Raw genomic sequence first — 15,837 nt, forward strand, 5'->3', positions numbered from 1 at the left:
AGGTATTGTATCAATGCAGTAAGTATCATTTGAATAATCAATGATATATAAATCAAACATTCAGTAATTGTGAATGGTGAGTCTGGGGGGGGGGGGGTTTATACAGTGTGTTCAGTGTGTTTTTACTAGAGTGGGCTCGGTTCCGTGGGCAGAGAGGTTCATCAGTTCACATGAATGTTGGCACTGGGCCTTCTCCTATCCTCCTCTCACTTTCATTCCTTTTCATCCCCTTCTTCTTTCAAACTTGGCTTTTGTTTAGCGGCTTTCTCTGCTTTCATCTCGTGCCACGGACTTCCTTCTAAGTGTCTAGTATCTGCATCTCCCGCTGATGGGTAGCGGAAAAAAGCAGTGCAGTGAGAAGAGAAACACTGTTGGATCTACTCAACTTTTTCCCATTCCCCTCTCTCTGTCTGCACCTACAGGATGTCTTGGCCTGCTCTGTACGCTCAGCTGGTCGGCGCAAACCGTCACTCTACCTCGCTGGGTAAAGTCTGGCTGTCTGTGCTGTTTATTTTCCGGGTCATGGTGCTCATTGTTGCCGCAGAGAGCGTCTGGGGGGATGAGCAGTCTGATTTCATTTGTAACACACTACAGGTAGGGCACCCAGTCAGTGGTATCAGATGACATAACTGTTTTTTCTTGTCCTGTTACAGTATACATCGTCACGATAGGATTTTGTCTAAAAAAGGATTTTAGACATAAAACCAATAAGGCAGTGTAATTTAATATTAATTTCCCACAGCAGACAATTTGACACGTAACTGCATTTGTATGCTGAGGGTATTCCAGTAAAGCGACAAAATGTGTTCTCAGTGGCTTTCTTGATGGTGATTTTTCATTACATGGTACACTATGGTTCAGCACAGTTTGGCTTGCTTTTTCTGGTTTTGTTTTGTTTTCCATGTGTAGGTCGTGTCATTTTGGTCGTATTTTGGTACAAGCTCAGCCAAGGTTGCAAGCAAGCCATCCTATAGCATATGATGATGTAAAAACACTACAGAAAGCTGACTGGTCAGATAGAATCATCACCTGTTGACGTAAACAACTCTTTACAGATGCACAACGACTCACTTCCTTCTTTGATGAAGTTGTTTGAAAGTCCAGCAGATGATAAATGACAATACATAAATGACAGATCTAATTTGGCTGCATATTGTTAGCATGAAAAATGAATACGTAAGCATCTCTTTTAAACGCAACTATGAATTAGGAGCTTGATCTTTGTTTTTTCTGCTGACCGACTGAGCTCTGTAGTGCTCAGTTGTTATGATCTCTCCCAAAAAGTGTTCAAACCCTTCCCAACTAGAATTCATTCAGAACAATAACTACTCAACACTCATCTGGAGTCTACTTCTCACTTATAAGCTACTTTGGATGAAAGTTTCTGCCAAATCATTACAGTGTAATAAACTCACAAACACAGCAAAGTTGTGCATCTTGTCTGTGTCGCTGCAGCTTTACACAGGCTGCGATGATAAACCGCTGATCCTTCTCACCGTTAGGGATACTGTTTGTAATGTAAAACGAAGCATTGAAGAACCGTGCTGTACTCAGACCCATTAAAGTGAGTCAGGGCTTTTCTCAGTCTGTGCTGTTGTTACGCCACATTCAGCTTTATTAAGATAACATGAAAGCAAGACAATCTGATAGCGTTGGTACTGTTAGCCCATCACAATCATGCTGAGTTTCATTCAATTTGATGGCAAAGTGAAGTATTGGCAAATTTAGTTTCAATTGAACTTTGGTGTGGTTCCTGGTCACTTTCTTTAGAAGAACAAAATAGGGTACTGTCACTAATATTAGCGAAGGATGTGATCCATTTTACAAAAACTAAAAAACAGCACTGATTTGGAAAAAAAGAAAGAACTTATCTACAGTGGCTTTTTGTCTTTTCTAAAAAACAAGTGATGCACAGCATGGCTGAGGGACACATCTAATACAAATTAGTTCTGATGTATTGAAAGTTACTGACATGACTGATCACTTGATCTTCCATAAACAAAGCCAGTACTTGAAATGATAATCCTGATATGCCCCACCAAAAGAATTCCTTTCTCCATTTTCCTCCCAAATACAGCTCCACCAGTTGTGCTTGTTGCACCCATGTGTAACCTAGCCTACAACTGGTTACACACAGTCAACTACTGTTGACACGTTTCATCTGAGTTTATTCACTGCAAATTGGGTGATTGAAACAAGTCTGACGTGCATTACATGTGAGGCAACAATCTCTTTTTTTTTTTAGTTTATTTAGTTCAACAGGGACTATGCACAATAGTCATTGTTTGCAAAATCAAAAACATGGCTTGTGCCAGATTATAGCTAACAGCTAATTTCCATCTGCAGTCCCTGGGCAGGTAAAACAAAATTAAAATACACTACATATACAGATAAGAACAGTCATAGGCCACACACACACACACACACACACACACACACACACACACACACACACACACACACGCATACCCACACACACATACTTAAAAATGGCATATGGATTATGAAATGTTGATTTGAATACCATAATATTAGTGTTGACAAGACTGGTTGGTTAATATCCATTTTTTCACACCCCTAGAGAAGGCCTGATAATCAGTAATACTTTTTAGGTCCCTCGGTAGACTGTTCCAAGTTCTAAAATTTAAGATCAAAGTTTGCTTTGCAACTGGATGGAAACCTCAGGTGGTCTGGCGATACTGTTGCTGACCCTTTGAAAACTGAATGGTTCTGTGCTTTTTTTTTTTTTTTTTTCCCCTCAGCCCGGCTGTGAGAACGTTTGTTACGATCAATTCTTTCCCGTCTCCCACATTCGCCTCTGGTGTCTTCAGCTCGTCTTTGTCTCCACACCAACGCTCCTGGTTGCTATGTACGTGGCCTACCGTAACCGCAGCGATAAGAAGATGCTCCTTCAGGTGTGTGTTCTACTCAAAGCCATAGTGATGCAACAGAAACTGCCCTTTCTGATGATGATGTCACTGATAGCATGTGTTCAAGTGTCTTGAGTTAATGATGCCATGGTGCTGAGTTTTATTTGATTGTATGGGCAGAATTGTGTCATACTGAAAACACCACAAACACTGAGCCTGATAATCGAAGTGCACTTGGAAACTCACTTCTAACCTTTTCTTTTCTTTATCTGGAACCCATCTGCATCACAAGTTTAAACACATGTTCCAAACATGACATTTTCATATGCAATAATGTACTCAACAAGACACTCTACCACAGCTGTGTTAATGCTGCTATCACATAAGCGTAGATTAGATGTGTCCGTTTCCTCCAAAGAAAAACTGGAATACTGATTGGTCTGAGAATAGTACATTTTCCCAAGGCTTCTTTTTTTGCACGGTAAAGATTTAAGCGGCATTCGCTTTACATTTATACTGTAGAGCCCGACAAAAGTTTCCTCCAGAATCCCTCGGCCATGTCGTCATAGCAGCTGCTGATGAAAGGCAGTTCTTGAGACAGTGCTTTCCATGATCAGAGGTCACAGAAGTCCAACTTAGGGTTGCGGCCTTGCCTGTTACACACTGAAATCCCTCCAGATTCCTTGAACTATTTAAAGAGAATATGCACTGCAGAGGGAGAAATATGTTAATGCCATCCAATCTTTCTTTGAGGAAAACCGTTTCTTAAACATTTAAATGATTTTCTCACACATTTTTTGGCAAACTGAGGAAAGCATTGACATGGAAAGTAATTCTTCCTGCTGTCATCCGTTTTTTAAATGACGTTATTCCATTGCAATATCTGTTTGGTACGTGTTGTGTTATTTATCTTCCGTATTACCGCGCATTGCACACCGAATTCCCCCCCGGGATAATCACGACACCTTGAACCATGATCTTTGCTGACTCAGCCTTTCATGGATAATACTTGTGTACCAAAGCATGTTTACATCTACCAGTTGACATCACATTTTATTGAATTTTGTAGCCATAATCTAACATGCCATGCAACTTTTTTTTTTTTCCAAGCGTTGCAGGCAAAAAAAATGCAAAACCAAATGTCTATTCACAAATTAAATGAAGTTGACGAGACTATAAACTGAAATATCTTGGGTTCATATTGTCTGAAAAGTAAGGCAAAGGCTGCAGGTTTAAAAAAAAAAAAAAGTTTTCTGAGTAAATTCTGACATGACACCATATCTACTGGCATCCTGTTTTGTTGTAGCTTCATTTGCATGTCACGCTATGGTTGCATCTTGTTAGCTGCATGTTATCGCAACTTAATTTATTCTGTTATGTCTTGTCCTGCTATTACATGTTATTGCATCATACGTCTTGCGTTTCCATGCTGAATGTTTAATTTTTTTCCCCTTGTCGTCTCTCTTTGTGCTACTTCTTGTTTTATCTTGCCATGCCATGTCGCCCCTGTGCCACAGAGTTCTGGCAGAGCTAGTTTCCTCGGCAACAAGGACCAAGAGGAGGATTTGGAGGCTCTCAAGAAGCGGAGACTCCCGGTAACTGGTGCCCTCTGGTGGACGTACCTCTGCAGTCTGGTGGTCAGGCTGCTGTTTGAAGGGGGATTCATGTAAGACCTAAGACTCTGATTTTGTCTTAGGGTCCGGTCAAATAGTCTTTGTTGCTTAGGAACCTTCCTAACTAAGTGAAATGACCCAGAAGTATCCGAGTAGCAGCCACAACAAGAGCTGTTCGAATTCTCAAATGCCAAGGGAAGGAACTCCAATGTTTTACCTTTCATCTGCTTTAGCAAAGGATACAACGGATCATCCTTCATGGGAGAAAGGAGATAATTCCCTCTAACAAACTCCTTGCAGCCATGACTGTGAGAGAGCAATTCAATATTTTCATCCATTCATATTAACTGTGATAAATATGAGAACAGAGGTCAAGTAAGAGCAGCCTGTGATGACACTATATTCAATGTTTTTCAAATTTACTTTGATTAACTTTGACAACAAAGAAATGTTCTATGTCATCTCTAATATGATGACATATATATATATAAAGTTCTAGAGAATTTTTTTCTGCCATCTTTCCTTGTCCGCGTGCCGTTTTCCATCAAGGTCAAGGAAACAAAGCTGAGGAGAAGATGATAGAAGGTCATTTTTTGACTACTTGACTGAACTCCTAGTTTGCACACAGTAAGTTTCCCTTTCTCTCCAGGTACGCCCTGTACGTGGTGTACGACGGTTTCCAAATGCCACGGTTGGTGCAGTGTGACCAGTGGCCATGTCCTAACCTGGTGGACTGTTTCATCTCACGCCCCACTGAGAAAACCATCTTCACCGTTTTCATGGCCACTGCCTCGTCTATCTGCATGGTCCTTAATATGGCTGAACTTGCATATCTTATTGCCAAGGCAATCACTAGGTATTAATCAATCAGACAGTCAGGTGATTAATCAAAATTAATTAATTCATTATTAGATTACTTTTGTAAGTGATATGTACTCCAAATGTCTTTGAAGTTTTTAGCAGCTCATACCGTTCAACATACATTTTTTCCCCTCCCAGAAGTCTCTGTGGGCAGAAGGAGACGAAATCAACCAGCAGAGAGAAAATGTGGACAAACCAGAAGTCACTTGTGTCCACCTGAGAGCAAAGAAACAAAATGGATGATACACAAGAAAGTCATTCCAAAGACTAGTGGAACCTGTAAATGACCCACAAGTGTAAATACAATACAAATACAAATTTTCTATGATACCCAAAATACTGACAATATAACCTTTGCTGGGTGGAGAGGATGTCAACTGTTAAAACACAGGATTTTTGCATGGAATTGTTTTAGCTTGAATGTCGAAACATTGTCAAAAAAAATGTTGATAGTAGCAGTTGTACAATGAAATGAGTTAGAGAATATGTTCAAATGAAAAATAAAGAAGAATGTATCATATGGAGCCATCTACTGGACACCAATGAAACAGCACAGAAACCGTGACGATTCACTAACAGTCACACATACCGTACTATGTACACATAAATACAGAAAAGTGAAATATTTCGCCTATTTTCTTAACAATGTTTCAATATGCACTCACAATGTCTCTCCTCACTTTCAAAAATAAAGTTTCACTTACTTTTGGTTTGTCTGGGAGTTTCATTGAACAAAATACAATAATAATGCTCTTGGTTTGCGAAGATGAATACGCTCTTTATTTACATATACGGAAGGTTGACTCATTTCAAATACACCTACATTGCACAGCAAAGCAACAATCACAACAATAGTAGAGAAAACTTTACCTAACAATAAGAATTCCAATGTGTGCACAATGGTTACATGAATGCTCACTTGATTAATAAATCTTCAGATCACTTTTAACTGTAAAGCAAAGCAAACTGCATCATAAAATGTATAACCTAGGCAATTAGATGGTTTGGCTTTCCCTCACTTTTGGAAACATCTTCAGTTGTATAATACTTTAGAAAAATATTTCCTTAAGTTTGGAAAAGATTTTTGGAAATAAATGATGAAGGGGATTTAGAAGGTTGTGTTTTTGTCAGTGCTGTAAATTAAAACAACGAATAAAACATTATTCTAAAAAAGACATATTGTTAAAAACATCAATAAATTTAAAACAAAGACTGTAATGAGACAAGTATTTCTATACCATTCAATCTCTTTTCTTTTGAATGAAATTTAATAATTCAATTAAATGTTATGTAATGACTTTTTTAATGTTATTGGTGTTTTTTTTCGCCTTACTGACAAAACTTGCTCACAGCAGTAAACTGTATTTAAGTAGGCTATCAGCTAAATATTAGCTATTTCAAAATTACCCAAAGAAGGCTACTATCAAATTATCATATAATATTTAGTAAGTAAAGTAGGAAAAATATTGTTCAGTTAATATCATTTAGACATAATCAAGCAAATAAAGTAGTAACTAAATATTCAGTAAACAAATAAATTACAGGCTAAATATTCGCTATTACAGTAAAATAATTAAGCTAAATATTACATTTTCCCTGGTAAGTTTTTCTAGTTAGTACGTTTTCTCTAGGCTGCATATTGTTCAGTTGAAATTCAAATGTTCAATAAGAAAGTAAAGTAAAGAAGTAACTACATGTTATTCACTAGCCTAAGTAAAGTAGGCTACTTGCTTGTTAGCTATTGCAGTAAAGTAAACCAGCTTAATCTAAAATATTTCACAGTAAATTAAGTTGGCTAAATATTTAGTTAAAATTAAATCATTATTCAGTAAGTAACTGAACGTTATTCAATAGACAAAGTAATGTTGAACTAATTAGAAATTCAATTTTAATATATTTTATTATTTCACGATGTTATTTTATTTGACAGTCATGTCAATAATCAAAAAGCTAGAACTTTTGTCTTAATTTGAACTATTTGCAATTGTTTGTCTTTGGCTTGTCAGGAATGTGGTGTCTGTGTCGCCTCTACCCCAAAAAATCACACGCGTGTACACAGACACGTACCGTCCCCACCACCACCACCCCCTCGTGCGACCGAATTCACGGCCACACTAACGTGTGACTGTGGCGGATGGCCTTGGCCACGCGGGACGCAGCCGCTGCGCTTCGCCTTCGCGGGACGGGTTCCACACGTGCCCCTTTTTTTAGACTAGACAATCCCCGCGTCTTTTTTTGTTTTTTGTTTTTTTTAACTCTCACCATCTCTCTCACCGTATCCGTGTAATTTTGTGTGTGCGTGTGTGTGTGTCTCTCTTCCTCCCCCCCTCCTCTCTCACCTATCTCACCTACTCCTCTCTTGCTGCCTCGAGCCCACCCGTGGGACTAAAAGAAGAAAGAAGAAGGGAAGAAGTGAGGGATAAAGCGCGCTGCCGGGAGGGAGACGTGTTTCAAAGGAGAGCGGTAAGCAGGTGGATGCTGGAGAGATGGTGTTGGCAGAAGTGGGAGGGAGGAGGAGGGATTATCATCTTTCCACCTGCTGGATTATCAGCGCCTCTGATGCTGCGTTCACTCCCCTGTGGGAAAGACGGCAGAAAGGATGCCACGACAACTTTATGGTGTGGCACATCCATATGGAATCTTTTAAATGAATGCAGTGTTGTGAGGTTTTAGACTAAATGTGGATGTCACAAAGTAGTGCAATTAAGAACACATTCACAACAGACTCCTGGACAACAAACTCCGGTGTCTGTCCTCCACTGAAAGCTGCCCAAGAGACTTTGTATTCTTCAACAAGCCAAAAATCCAGAATTGCTGAAGCTTGATCATTTCTTGATATCAAAGCAGCCTATTTCGGACAAGTCTTCTATGTGAGCAACAAGTGTTTTAACAGACCAAAGCAACGCTCATCTGTAGCGCACGCATCTTGTATTTTTATCCAGATTACCTGGTTGGTGTAGGTGCTAACTGTGTTTGCTTATTCATCTACAGATGACACATTCTCTAAAGCTAGTATGCCAGGACAAAGCTTCTTACTTAGGCAAAGCTTAGGCAATATTGAGCTCATCCGCCAGCATTCGCCTTCTATTTTATGCACTTCTTTAACACAACTGTTTACTCATGCATGCTATTTTTAATTAAATTTGTGCTATTTAACGACTTTATTGCCTATTACATGTAAATATTTACATATATGCAGCCCAGTACCCGGGCACCTTTATAAGCATTTATCCTATTTTGTATTTTTTGGCAGCATTGCACGCATTTTTATATGTTTGTGCATCTTCACACACCTGATTGTAACGTGTTTTTCCCAGTTTTATCACTTTAGAAATGACCTGCGCTTTCACACACTTTGCACAGTTTTCTGTGTATCCTGTTACATGAGAGAGAAAAAAATGTACTCATTGGGGATTTTTTGAATGCATTGAGCAACCCGGCGGTTTTACATGTATAGGACAGCTTTAATCAGTGTTTTACGGACGTGTACAGTAGGATGAGATTCGATCAGCTGTCTGACTCTCTGCACTGGCAGCGGTGGCTTTCATTGTGACTGTCTGTGTATCTTCAAAAGGGTTTCAGGGTGAAAATGGCAGTCCAAGAGTTAACTGTTTGGGCTGTTTTCGCACAAAGACCTCTGATCCATCAAAAGCACACACCAACTAGGACAATGCCCATCTGGCAGCTTCTCTATTGTCAGCCCTGACAGGTGGTATTTCATCATGTCAACACATCATGCACATCGACTCAGCCCGCTGTTAGATTGGTGTATCTATAGACGGATACTGTAATTGGTCTAGTTATTTTAGCTGTGATCCAAGCGCAGGATTTTAAAGAGAAGTCGATGAATATGTGCAGGGCTGGCCTTAGTGGCGGTGCTTTGGATGTTTTATAAAAGGGAATTTGAAAGCATTACAGGCTGATTTGCCAGAGCATGCTTTAGTTATGACTATGAAATCTCCTTCATGGGAGGGTTTCCACTTCCTTTTTCAGTATGGAATTGCTTCTTATGAGGTCAAACCAGGTAAAAAGTGTTAGCCTTACATCTCAATGATGAATTGTAGGTGGCTTCACCCTGACTTGACGTTTTAGGTAGCTTTGTATAAGTGTGTGTATATGTCTGTGTGTGTTCATATAAGTGAATCCCAGCGAAACATTTGCTCCCCTCAGCATTCCTGGGATGTGATGAGTCCAGCATTCAACATGTTATCCACTCATTCACTTCCCACAGATGGCCAGACATTGTCTACTAGCCTGCTGGCCCTGCAGCGCACACACACAAACACAAACACAAACCCACACACACACACACGCAACCGTACAGACCAGAATTTGCATCGACACGTATAACTGTGCAAGAGTTGTAGGCTTGTTTTACATGTTTGGCATCTTATATCTTAATATCATCAGTCTGGCAGCACACGGTACATTCACGGTACAGTTCGTATCATGACAGCGTGGCGTCATTGAGGATTTACTTGGAGAAACAGAGGGCTCTGAGACAGAAGACTTGTAGCAAATCTAAAGGCAAACATTGTTCACTCCCATGCTGTTTTTCTTTTTACGTCCATTTTTTACTTTAGTTCATTTATTTTCGCCTAAAACTTTGGCACAGAATTGTAACTCAGTTAACAACAAGACTCTGTCCACTCCAACATGCCAAAATATCGAGAGAAGAACTTTCCACCACCAAGTTTGAAACGAGAGAGAAGCCCCCCTTTGGCTTTGTGTGCTTTGTCTTTAAGAATGACCCAAAGAGTTGAAGTGTCTTCTGTCTCTCCCTTCCAGATAAAGATTATCGTCTGATCTCTGGTCAATGGATTTATCACTGACAACACCAGAACACTTTCGTAAGTGTGCTCCCTCTGTCAGCTGTGACACGATCTAAACGGATTTTTGATTCTTGCCAAGTTCACCGACGGGAAAAAAAACAAACAAAAAAACGCAAGGAGGCTAGAGACAGTAAAAAAATCTATCATCTGAGAACGCTCCATGATCCAGTGGCTGGTGGAACCACCTCTGACATCAACTGTCTTTGAGGTTTATCTTCGAAGCAGTTGCTTACGCACAACCCTCTTAAGGCGGTCAGGACTTAAAGTGGGTCACCGGGCACCTTTTTCAGCCATCATGTTGTGGATTTACTGGCACAGTGTTCCGTTGTACGGCACATTTTCCCGTAACAAACATTTGACTCTAGAATACTTTGGTATATGGAGGAGGTCATAGTTGACTTGTTGGCTGCAAGGTGCTTAACAAGCCCGAATCATCTTGTGGTTTGTTCAGATGCAACTTTGCAAACCTAAGCTATTTTAGCCATAAAAGTAACATTCTTTATATTTTCTCTGTAAGAGTGGGCTCACGTATGTTCAAATGAACATCATACCTACAACTCCGGCCAGGAGAGCTCTGTAACCTCCATAAAAATATGTATTTCAGAAACACCTTTTTGAATTCAAAATTACTTTAACATTTGGAGCTAACCCGCAAGTAACTGCTTTCAACATTGGGTTTAATTCTTCACTTCTGTTACCCCAGAGAATAAACCTCGTTTTCGTCAATATTTCCAGGAAATGAAGTCTGCAACTGGAGGAAAAATGCAGTGATTGTTCTAAGGATTGATTTTGTATGTTTTGTGTATTGATGCATATTCCAGCTCTGCTCTGTGGTTGGTTGAGTATCGTTCCTTCCCATGTTAGATGAAGAGTACTTTCGGTTAAGAGATGTGACATCATCTGAATGCTCCTGATTCAGAGAAAGCTACAACTGTGCTGGCATTAAAAAGTTCATACATACTGGATGTTGGTCTTTCAGTTCGCTCTGTCCTTGGGTCTTTAATCTCTCTTAAAATGCTTAAAGAACCGTTTGCTTTTGCCCTCGACTTCTCTCTTGTTTTGTTTCACCTCAGTCTCTTGTCTCTGTTCAGGCTAGAAAATCAAGTGAAGCATGGGTGACTGGAGCTTTTTAGGGCGGCTGCTGGAGAATGCTCAAGAACACTCCACTGTGATTGGAAAGGTGACTGACTATTGATTAACACAGTTGTATTAAGTGTCCCTCCTTCCTGTTACACAGTTTATCAACTCATTCAATGATTCTTGTGTTATCCTAATTTCCACTGAGTACTGTGGACAGATTAAGATTAATCATGCTGCTGTTGTGGCTATAATCAGACCGATGTCACCGTGGAGAAACCTCATTAAATGCAATTGTCTCAGTGCCCCTCAAATGTAAAAAGCCAAAGATTGGCTAACTGTTGTTTTATCTAACCCCTTTCCAGGTTTGGCTGACGGTCCTCTTCATTTTCCGCATCTTGGTGCTGGGCGCAGCAGCTGAAGAGGTTTGGGGAGACGAGCAGTCGGACTTTACCTGTAACACGCAGCAGCCCGGTTGTGAGAACGTGTGCTACGACGAGGCCTTTCCCATCTCCCACATCCGTTTCTGGGTGCTGCAGATCATCTTCGTCTCCACGCCCACCCTCATCTACCTCGGCCATGTGCTACACATTGTCCGCATGGAGGAGAAGAGGAGGGAGAGAGACGACGAGCACAGAAAGGCTGGACAGCACCAGGAGGACCACGACCCTCTCTATCACAATGGAGCTGGGGATGGAGATGGAGGTGGGAAAAAGGAGAAACCCCCAATCCGCGATGAGCATGGGAAGATTAGGATCCGTGGGGCGTTACTGAGGACGTACATCTTTAACATCATCTTCAAGACTCTGTTTGAGGTGGGCTTCATCCTGGGGCAGTACTTCCTCTATGGCTTCCGCCTGAGGCCGCTCTATAAATGTAGCCGCTGGCCCTGCCCCAATACTGTGGACTGCTTCATCTCAAGGTTAGAGAGTACGCCTTTATTCCTCTGCATTATAATCGAACAAATGTTCTTTTATGGTCTGTTTTTTTAATTTCATTTTTGGTCCTACTTCTCCATACATTTCCTTAATCCTCAGCCACTGACCTATCGCTATTTCTTAAGTTACTGTAGTTCATCTATTAAACTTTCTATTGTTTAATGACATCACGATATTGTTAAAGGTGTCAGATTTACCAGTTGAAACCCCCTAAATATTCAAAAGTTGGATGGTTCCTCTCCTCTTTACCCCGTAGGATGCAACATGCAGGATTTCCCAAACTAATTTTGAATTTTGATTTGAATAAGTCCATGGAGTGATTCAGACATTCAGAGTTTTTAATGCAGGGCTTCCTCAGGGCCCGAATAACTGTGCTGTTCCATATTGGTTTTTGGCCTTGTTCTTTGCATAGATGCATCTCTGAAAAGTCAATTTCTTTGAGAAAACTCATTCTTAAATGTTTTTTTTTCCTGAATTGCGGTGTAAACCCAATATTTTAATCAGAAATAGACCCCTTCTTTGGAGCAATTTTCACATATGCCCTGCAGTCCTGAAGTATCCTAGAGATGTTGTGGAGGGGTGGTATGTGAGACAGCAAATTGTGGACGTTTTCTACCCAGCCCTCCAGTAAAATGTCTGGAAGAAAAACTAGTGAGACAATGTCCAGGAGCTTGTCTTCCAGAGCTGGGAGCTGCTGCTTCGTGCTCTACACTGCTTTCCACTTGCTCATTGAACCTGTTGACTCATTTAAATACATATTTATGATATCAAAACTATCTCAAAGTGTTGTAAAGGAAACAAGGCAGTTTCCACGCTGTACATTTGACATTATGTCCTGCCTTCTGGACAGTTTAGAAAAGGCGCTCCCCTGCACCCTTTTCCTTGTATTGAACTCTGTGAGAGCACAGCTCCAGCAGAGTTGAACATACCTGATGTTCATGTGCAAAAATGGCGTCAGATTGCAAGTTTACCTGATTAGTTGTCGTCCGACAGATTATTTTCAAATATTGCAACAGTCTTTTTTTCTCTCCGTGACAACTCTTTGAATAGACATTGATAACATTTCATTTAAAATCATCACATATTGTCTCACCAAACAACAAAGTTTCAGTTTTTGAGGTGCCTTTTTATCCCTTCTTTTAGTTTAATGTAGCTATTAAACGATTTACAGGTCACTGCGTTACAATTCCTTTCTCTTGACTTTGGCATCATATGGTGTCATTTAGTCAGGACTCTTCACATCACCTATCAACACCAAACATAGCCTTTGGTATTAGTTATTAATGTGTAAACATAGTGAATTGGTTTATTTCTTGAGTTTCTTTTGTTTTGATGTCAACTGTGCCTTGTAATCCAACCTCATGCGTTCATCTTTCGTATTGAAAGTTTTGGCAGACTACTTACTCGGCTATTATGTTATTAATCTCTGATTGTACAAATCCTGTTTGGTTAGGGATTTAGAGAACAGTCAGTGTAATTAAGCCAAAAATCAGTCTAAAAAAATTGACAAAAAAACATGTTTTATATTTTCTGTAGTATTTTATGTAGTATACTTATTCAATGTCAGATTGAATTGCATTTGAAAACTGAACCTACTGCTTTCATTTGTTATATCAGGCCCACTGAAAAGACTATCTTCATCATCTTCATGCTGGTGGTTGCATGTGTCTCTTTGCTCCTCAACCTGCTGGAGATCTACCACCTGGGCTGGAAGAAAGTCAAGCAGGGGGTCACTAATGAGTTTATTCCCAGCGCTGGGTCGTTGCTGGGTGCAGATGAGGCGGGAGACGCAGAAACGATTCCTGAACAGACCTCTCCGTCAGTGCTCAACTGCTTGCCAGTTTATGCTAATGTAAGGGGCGGAGCAGCTGAGGGAGGAGCTTACAGTTCAACTGAGACTTCCCCCACAGGGATCTCCTTAAATCCTAACGTGGCCACCGCCCCTATGCCTGCTGGACTTAAGATAGATGGCGCTGCATTCTACGCAGATGACTGCCTGTTGGAGGTGCCGCCTGCTTCTTTTTCTAGCAACAGTGAGAGAGTGAATGTTGGAAGCCACGGACACCTGGCAGAGATGGAGCAGAACTGGAGCAACATGAATCTGGAGCTTCGCAGTCTGAATGAAAAAAGCTCCTCTTCCTCATCCTATCCCCCTCCTGTACCTTCTCCCCCAATCTCTGCTTCCCCCTCTACCCAAGAGGAGATATCATCTCCACAAGAGAAGCAACACTCAATGTTCCCCACACTCCCTCGCAACACTCCTCTTTCCCCACTTGCACCAGAGGAAACAGTGGATTGGGAAAACACTGTCGCGGCATCACCTTGCATGGTCCCACATGATGACTTCACAGTGGTAACCAGGGCAGAGATGCATCAGCCGCCAGGTGTTGGGGGGACAGAGATCAGGAAGCCAAGTCGGGCCAGCAAGAGCAGCAGTGCCAGAGCTCGTCCTGATGATCTTGCAGTGTAGCCAAAATGTGCACACTCACACATTTACATTTACATGCATACAGGCCCGTCACACAAAGATCTACATCTACCTACATCTTCAGAATGCAGTTTTTTCCACATATTCCAACAGTATAATACCACACCCAACCATGTTTGGCTACACTAGACAGTTGTTAGAAGGAGCATAATGCACAACCAAGCAAACACCTCTGTAGGTAAGAAAGGAGCACATTATCATGTTTGTCTAATAACTGTGGAGCTGAAGAGTCAATTAGTTGAGTTGAGCATAAGGCTAGAAGCAAGCAAACAGCTAACCCAGCTGAATCTAAAGGTCAGATGAGTGGCAAAAGAAGCTTGAAACTTTATTACCAATAAAGAATTTTTTTATGTGTTGGAAAGACATAAAGAAATATAAAAATGAAATTGACAGGTTATTTTGATTGGGAGAGGATACTGGAATACCTGTGAAAAAACCTATAGAGGTACAGGGAGAACTCCACGCAGAAAGACCTGAGCCGAGATTTGAACCTCTGAGCTGTAAGGGGAGAGTGCTAATCACAGTACCATGATGCACTCCCAGCAGTAAAAGTGTCTTCTGTAAGATTGTCTTTTTATTACCAAAGCATTTTTGGTACTGCAGTTAAGGTGCTTCAAAATTGTGTGTTGCAGCTTTTAAAATTTTCCGCCAGTAGCACCACATGCTACTGGTGGAAAAATAGTCATCTTGAGCCTAAAAGTATCTCTATATGTGAGCTGGTTTTCAACAGGTAGTTACAGCGTGTAACTCTCCTTACAATTGATTCCCAGCTATGTTACATAGCTGAGTTTACTCATTTGGTATGTGAATCACACAAATGGGGTACAAGCTAATTAGTGAACTTCCAGGGTCATGTTATATCAAGCATTTGGTTGCTGTTTTCAGTTGGAGATATAAGTGATTTCTCACAGCTATGAAACAATATCTCCCACTTGGTCAAAAAATGTGTCAAGAAAGCAGCTGTTACATATTAACGTAAATTCAATGTGAACACCACAAAAGAAGCTAAATAAAGCTAATTTCCGAGTATTACTCCAAATATGGTAGCTGAAATAACAAGAACTCTCAGGTCAGGATAGGTTCATTTAATTTATTTTCCAGCTCTTTCCATCCTGGTACACATATTTTTGAGATCTGGTGATAAAGTAGCCACTTCTA

General features: G+C 40.6%; 2 protein-coding genes across 3 annotated transcripts; both read left to right on the top strand.

Moving 5' to 3' along the window:
* The first annotated feature begins 422 nt into the window (after positions 1 to 422).
* Positions 423 to 5,814, top strand: LOC142391362 (gap junction beta-2 protein-like). The gene is made up of 5 exons (XM_075477130.1): positions 423 to 594; positions 2,763 to 2,915; positions 4,388 to 4,536; positions 5,133 to 5,339; positions 5,483 to 5,814. The coding sequence occupies exons 1-5, from the start codon at positions 424 to 426 to the stop codon at positions 5,562 to 5,564; spliced, it is 762 nt and encodes a 253-aa protein (XP_075333245.1). The 5' UTR covers position 423; the 3' UTR covers positions 5,565 to 5,814.
* A 5,473-nt stretch (positions 5,815 to 11,287) lies between these two features.
* On the top strand, positions 11,288 to 14,661 carry LOC142391363 (gap junction alpha-3 protein-like). 2 transcript variants are annotated; one of them, XM_075477132.1, is made up of 4 exons: positions 11,288 to 11,356; positions 11,619 to 12,175; positions 13,809 to 14,077; positions 14,159 to 14,661. In XM_075477132.1, the coding sequence occupies exons 1-4, from the start codon at positions 11,288 to 11,290 to the stop codon at positions 14,659 to 14,661; spliced, it is 1,398 nt and encodes a 465-aa protein (XP_075333247.1). The 2 variants fall into 2 exon arrangements, with proteins under 2 accessions (XP_075333247.1, XP_075333246.1); XM_075477131.1 differs by having other exon boundaries at positions 13,809 to 14,661.
* Positions 14,662 to 15,837: the final 1,176 nt, after the last annotated feature.

This window comes from Odontesthes bonariensis, chromosome 11 (genome assembly GCF_027942865.1).
Source record: "Odontesthes bonariensis isolate fOdoBon6 chromosome 11, fOdoBon6.hap1, whole genome shotgun sequence".
Taxonomy (NCBI): Eukaryota; Metazoa; Chordata; class Actinopteri; order Atheriniformes; family Atherinopsidae; genus Odontesthes; species Odontesthes bonariensis.

Bases quoted from the DNA above. Each gene is read 5' to 3' on its own strand.
- LOC142391363 (XM_075477131.1), top strand. From the start codon at position 11,288: ATGGGTGACTGGAGCTTTTTAGGGCGGCTGCTGGAGAATGCTCAAGAA. The intron at 11,357-11,618 runs GTGACTGACTAT...ACCCCTTTCCAG, and splicing joins ACTCCACTGTGATTGGAAAG to GTTTGGCTGACGGTCCTCTT. The intron at 12,176-13,808 runs GTTAGAGAGTAC...TTGTTATATCAG, and splicing joins GTGGACTGCTTCATCTCAAG to GCCCACTGAAAAGACTATCT.
- LOC142391362 (XM_075477130.1), top strand. From the start codon at position 424: ATGTCTTGGCCTGCTCTGTACGCTCAGCTGGTCGGCGCAAACCGTCAC. The intron at 595-2,762 runs GTAGGGCACCCA...TTTTCCCCTCAG, and splicing joins TCATTTGTAACACACTACAG to CCCGGCTGTGAGAACGTTTG. The intron at 2,916-4,387 runs GTGTGTGTTCTA...CCTGTGCCACAG, and splicing joins ATAAGAAGATGCTCCTTCAG to AGTTCTGGCAGAGCTAGTTT.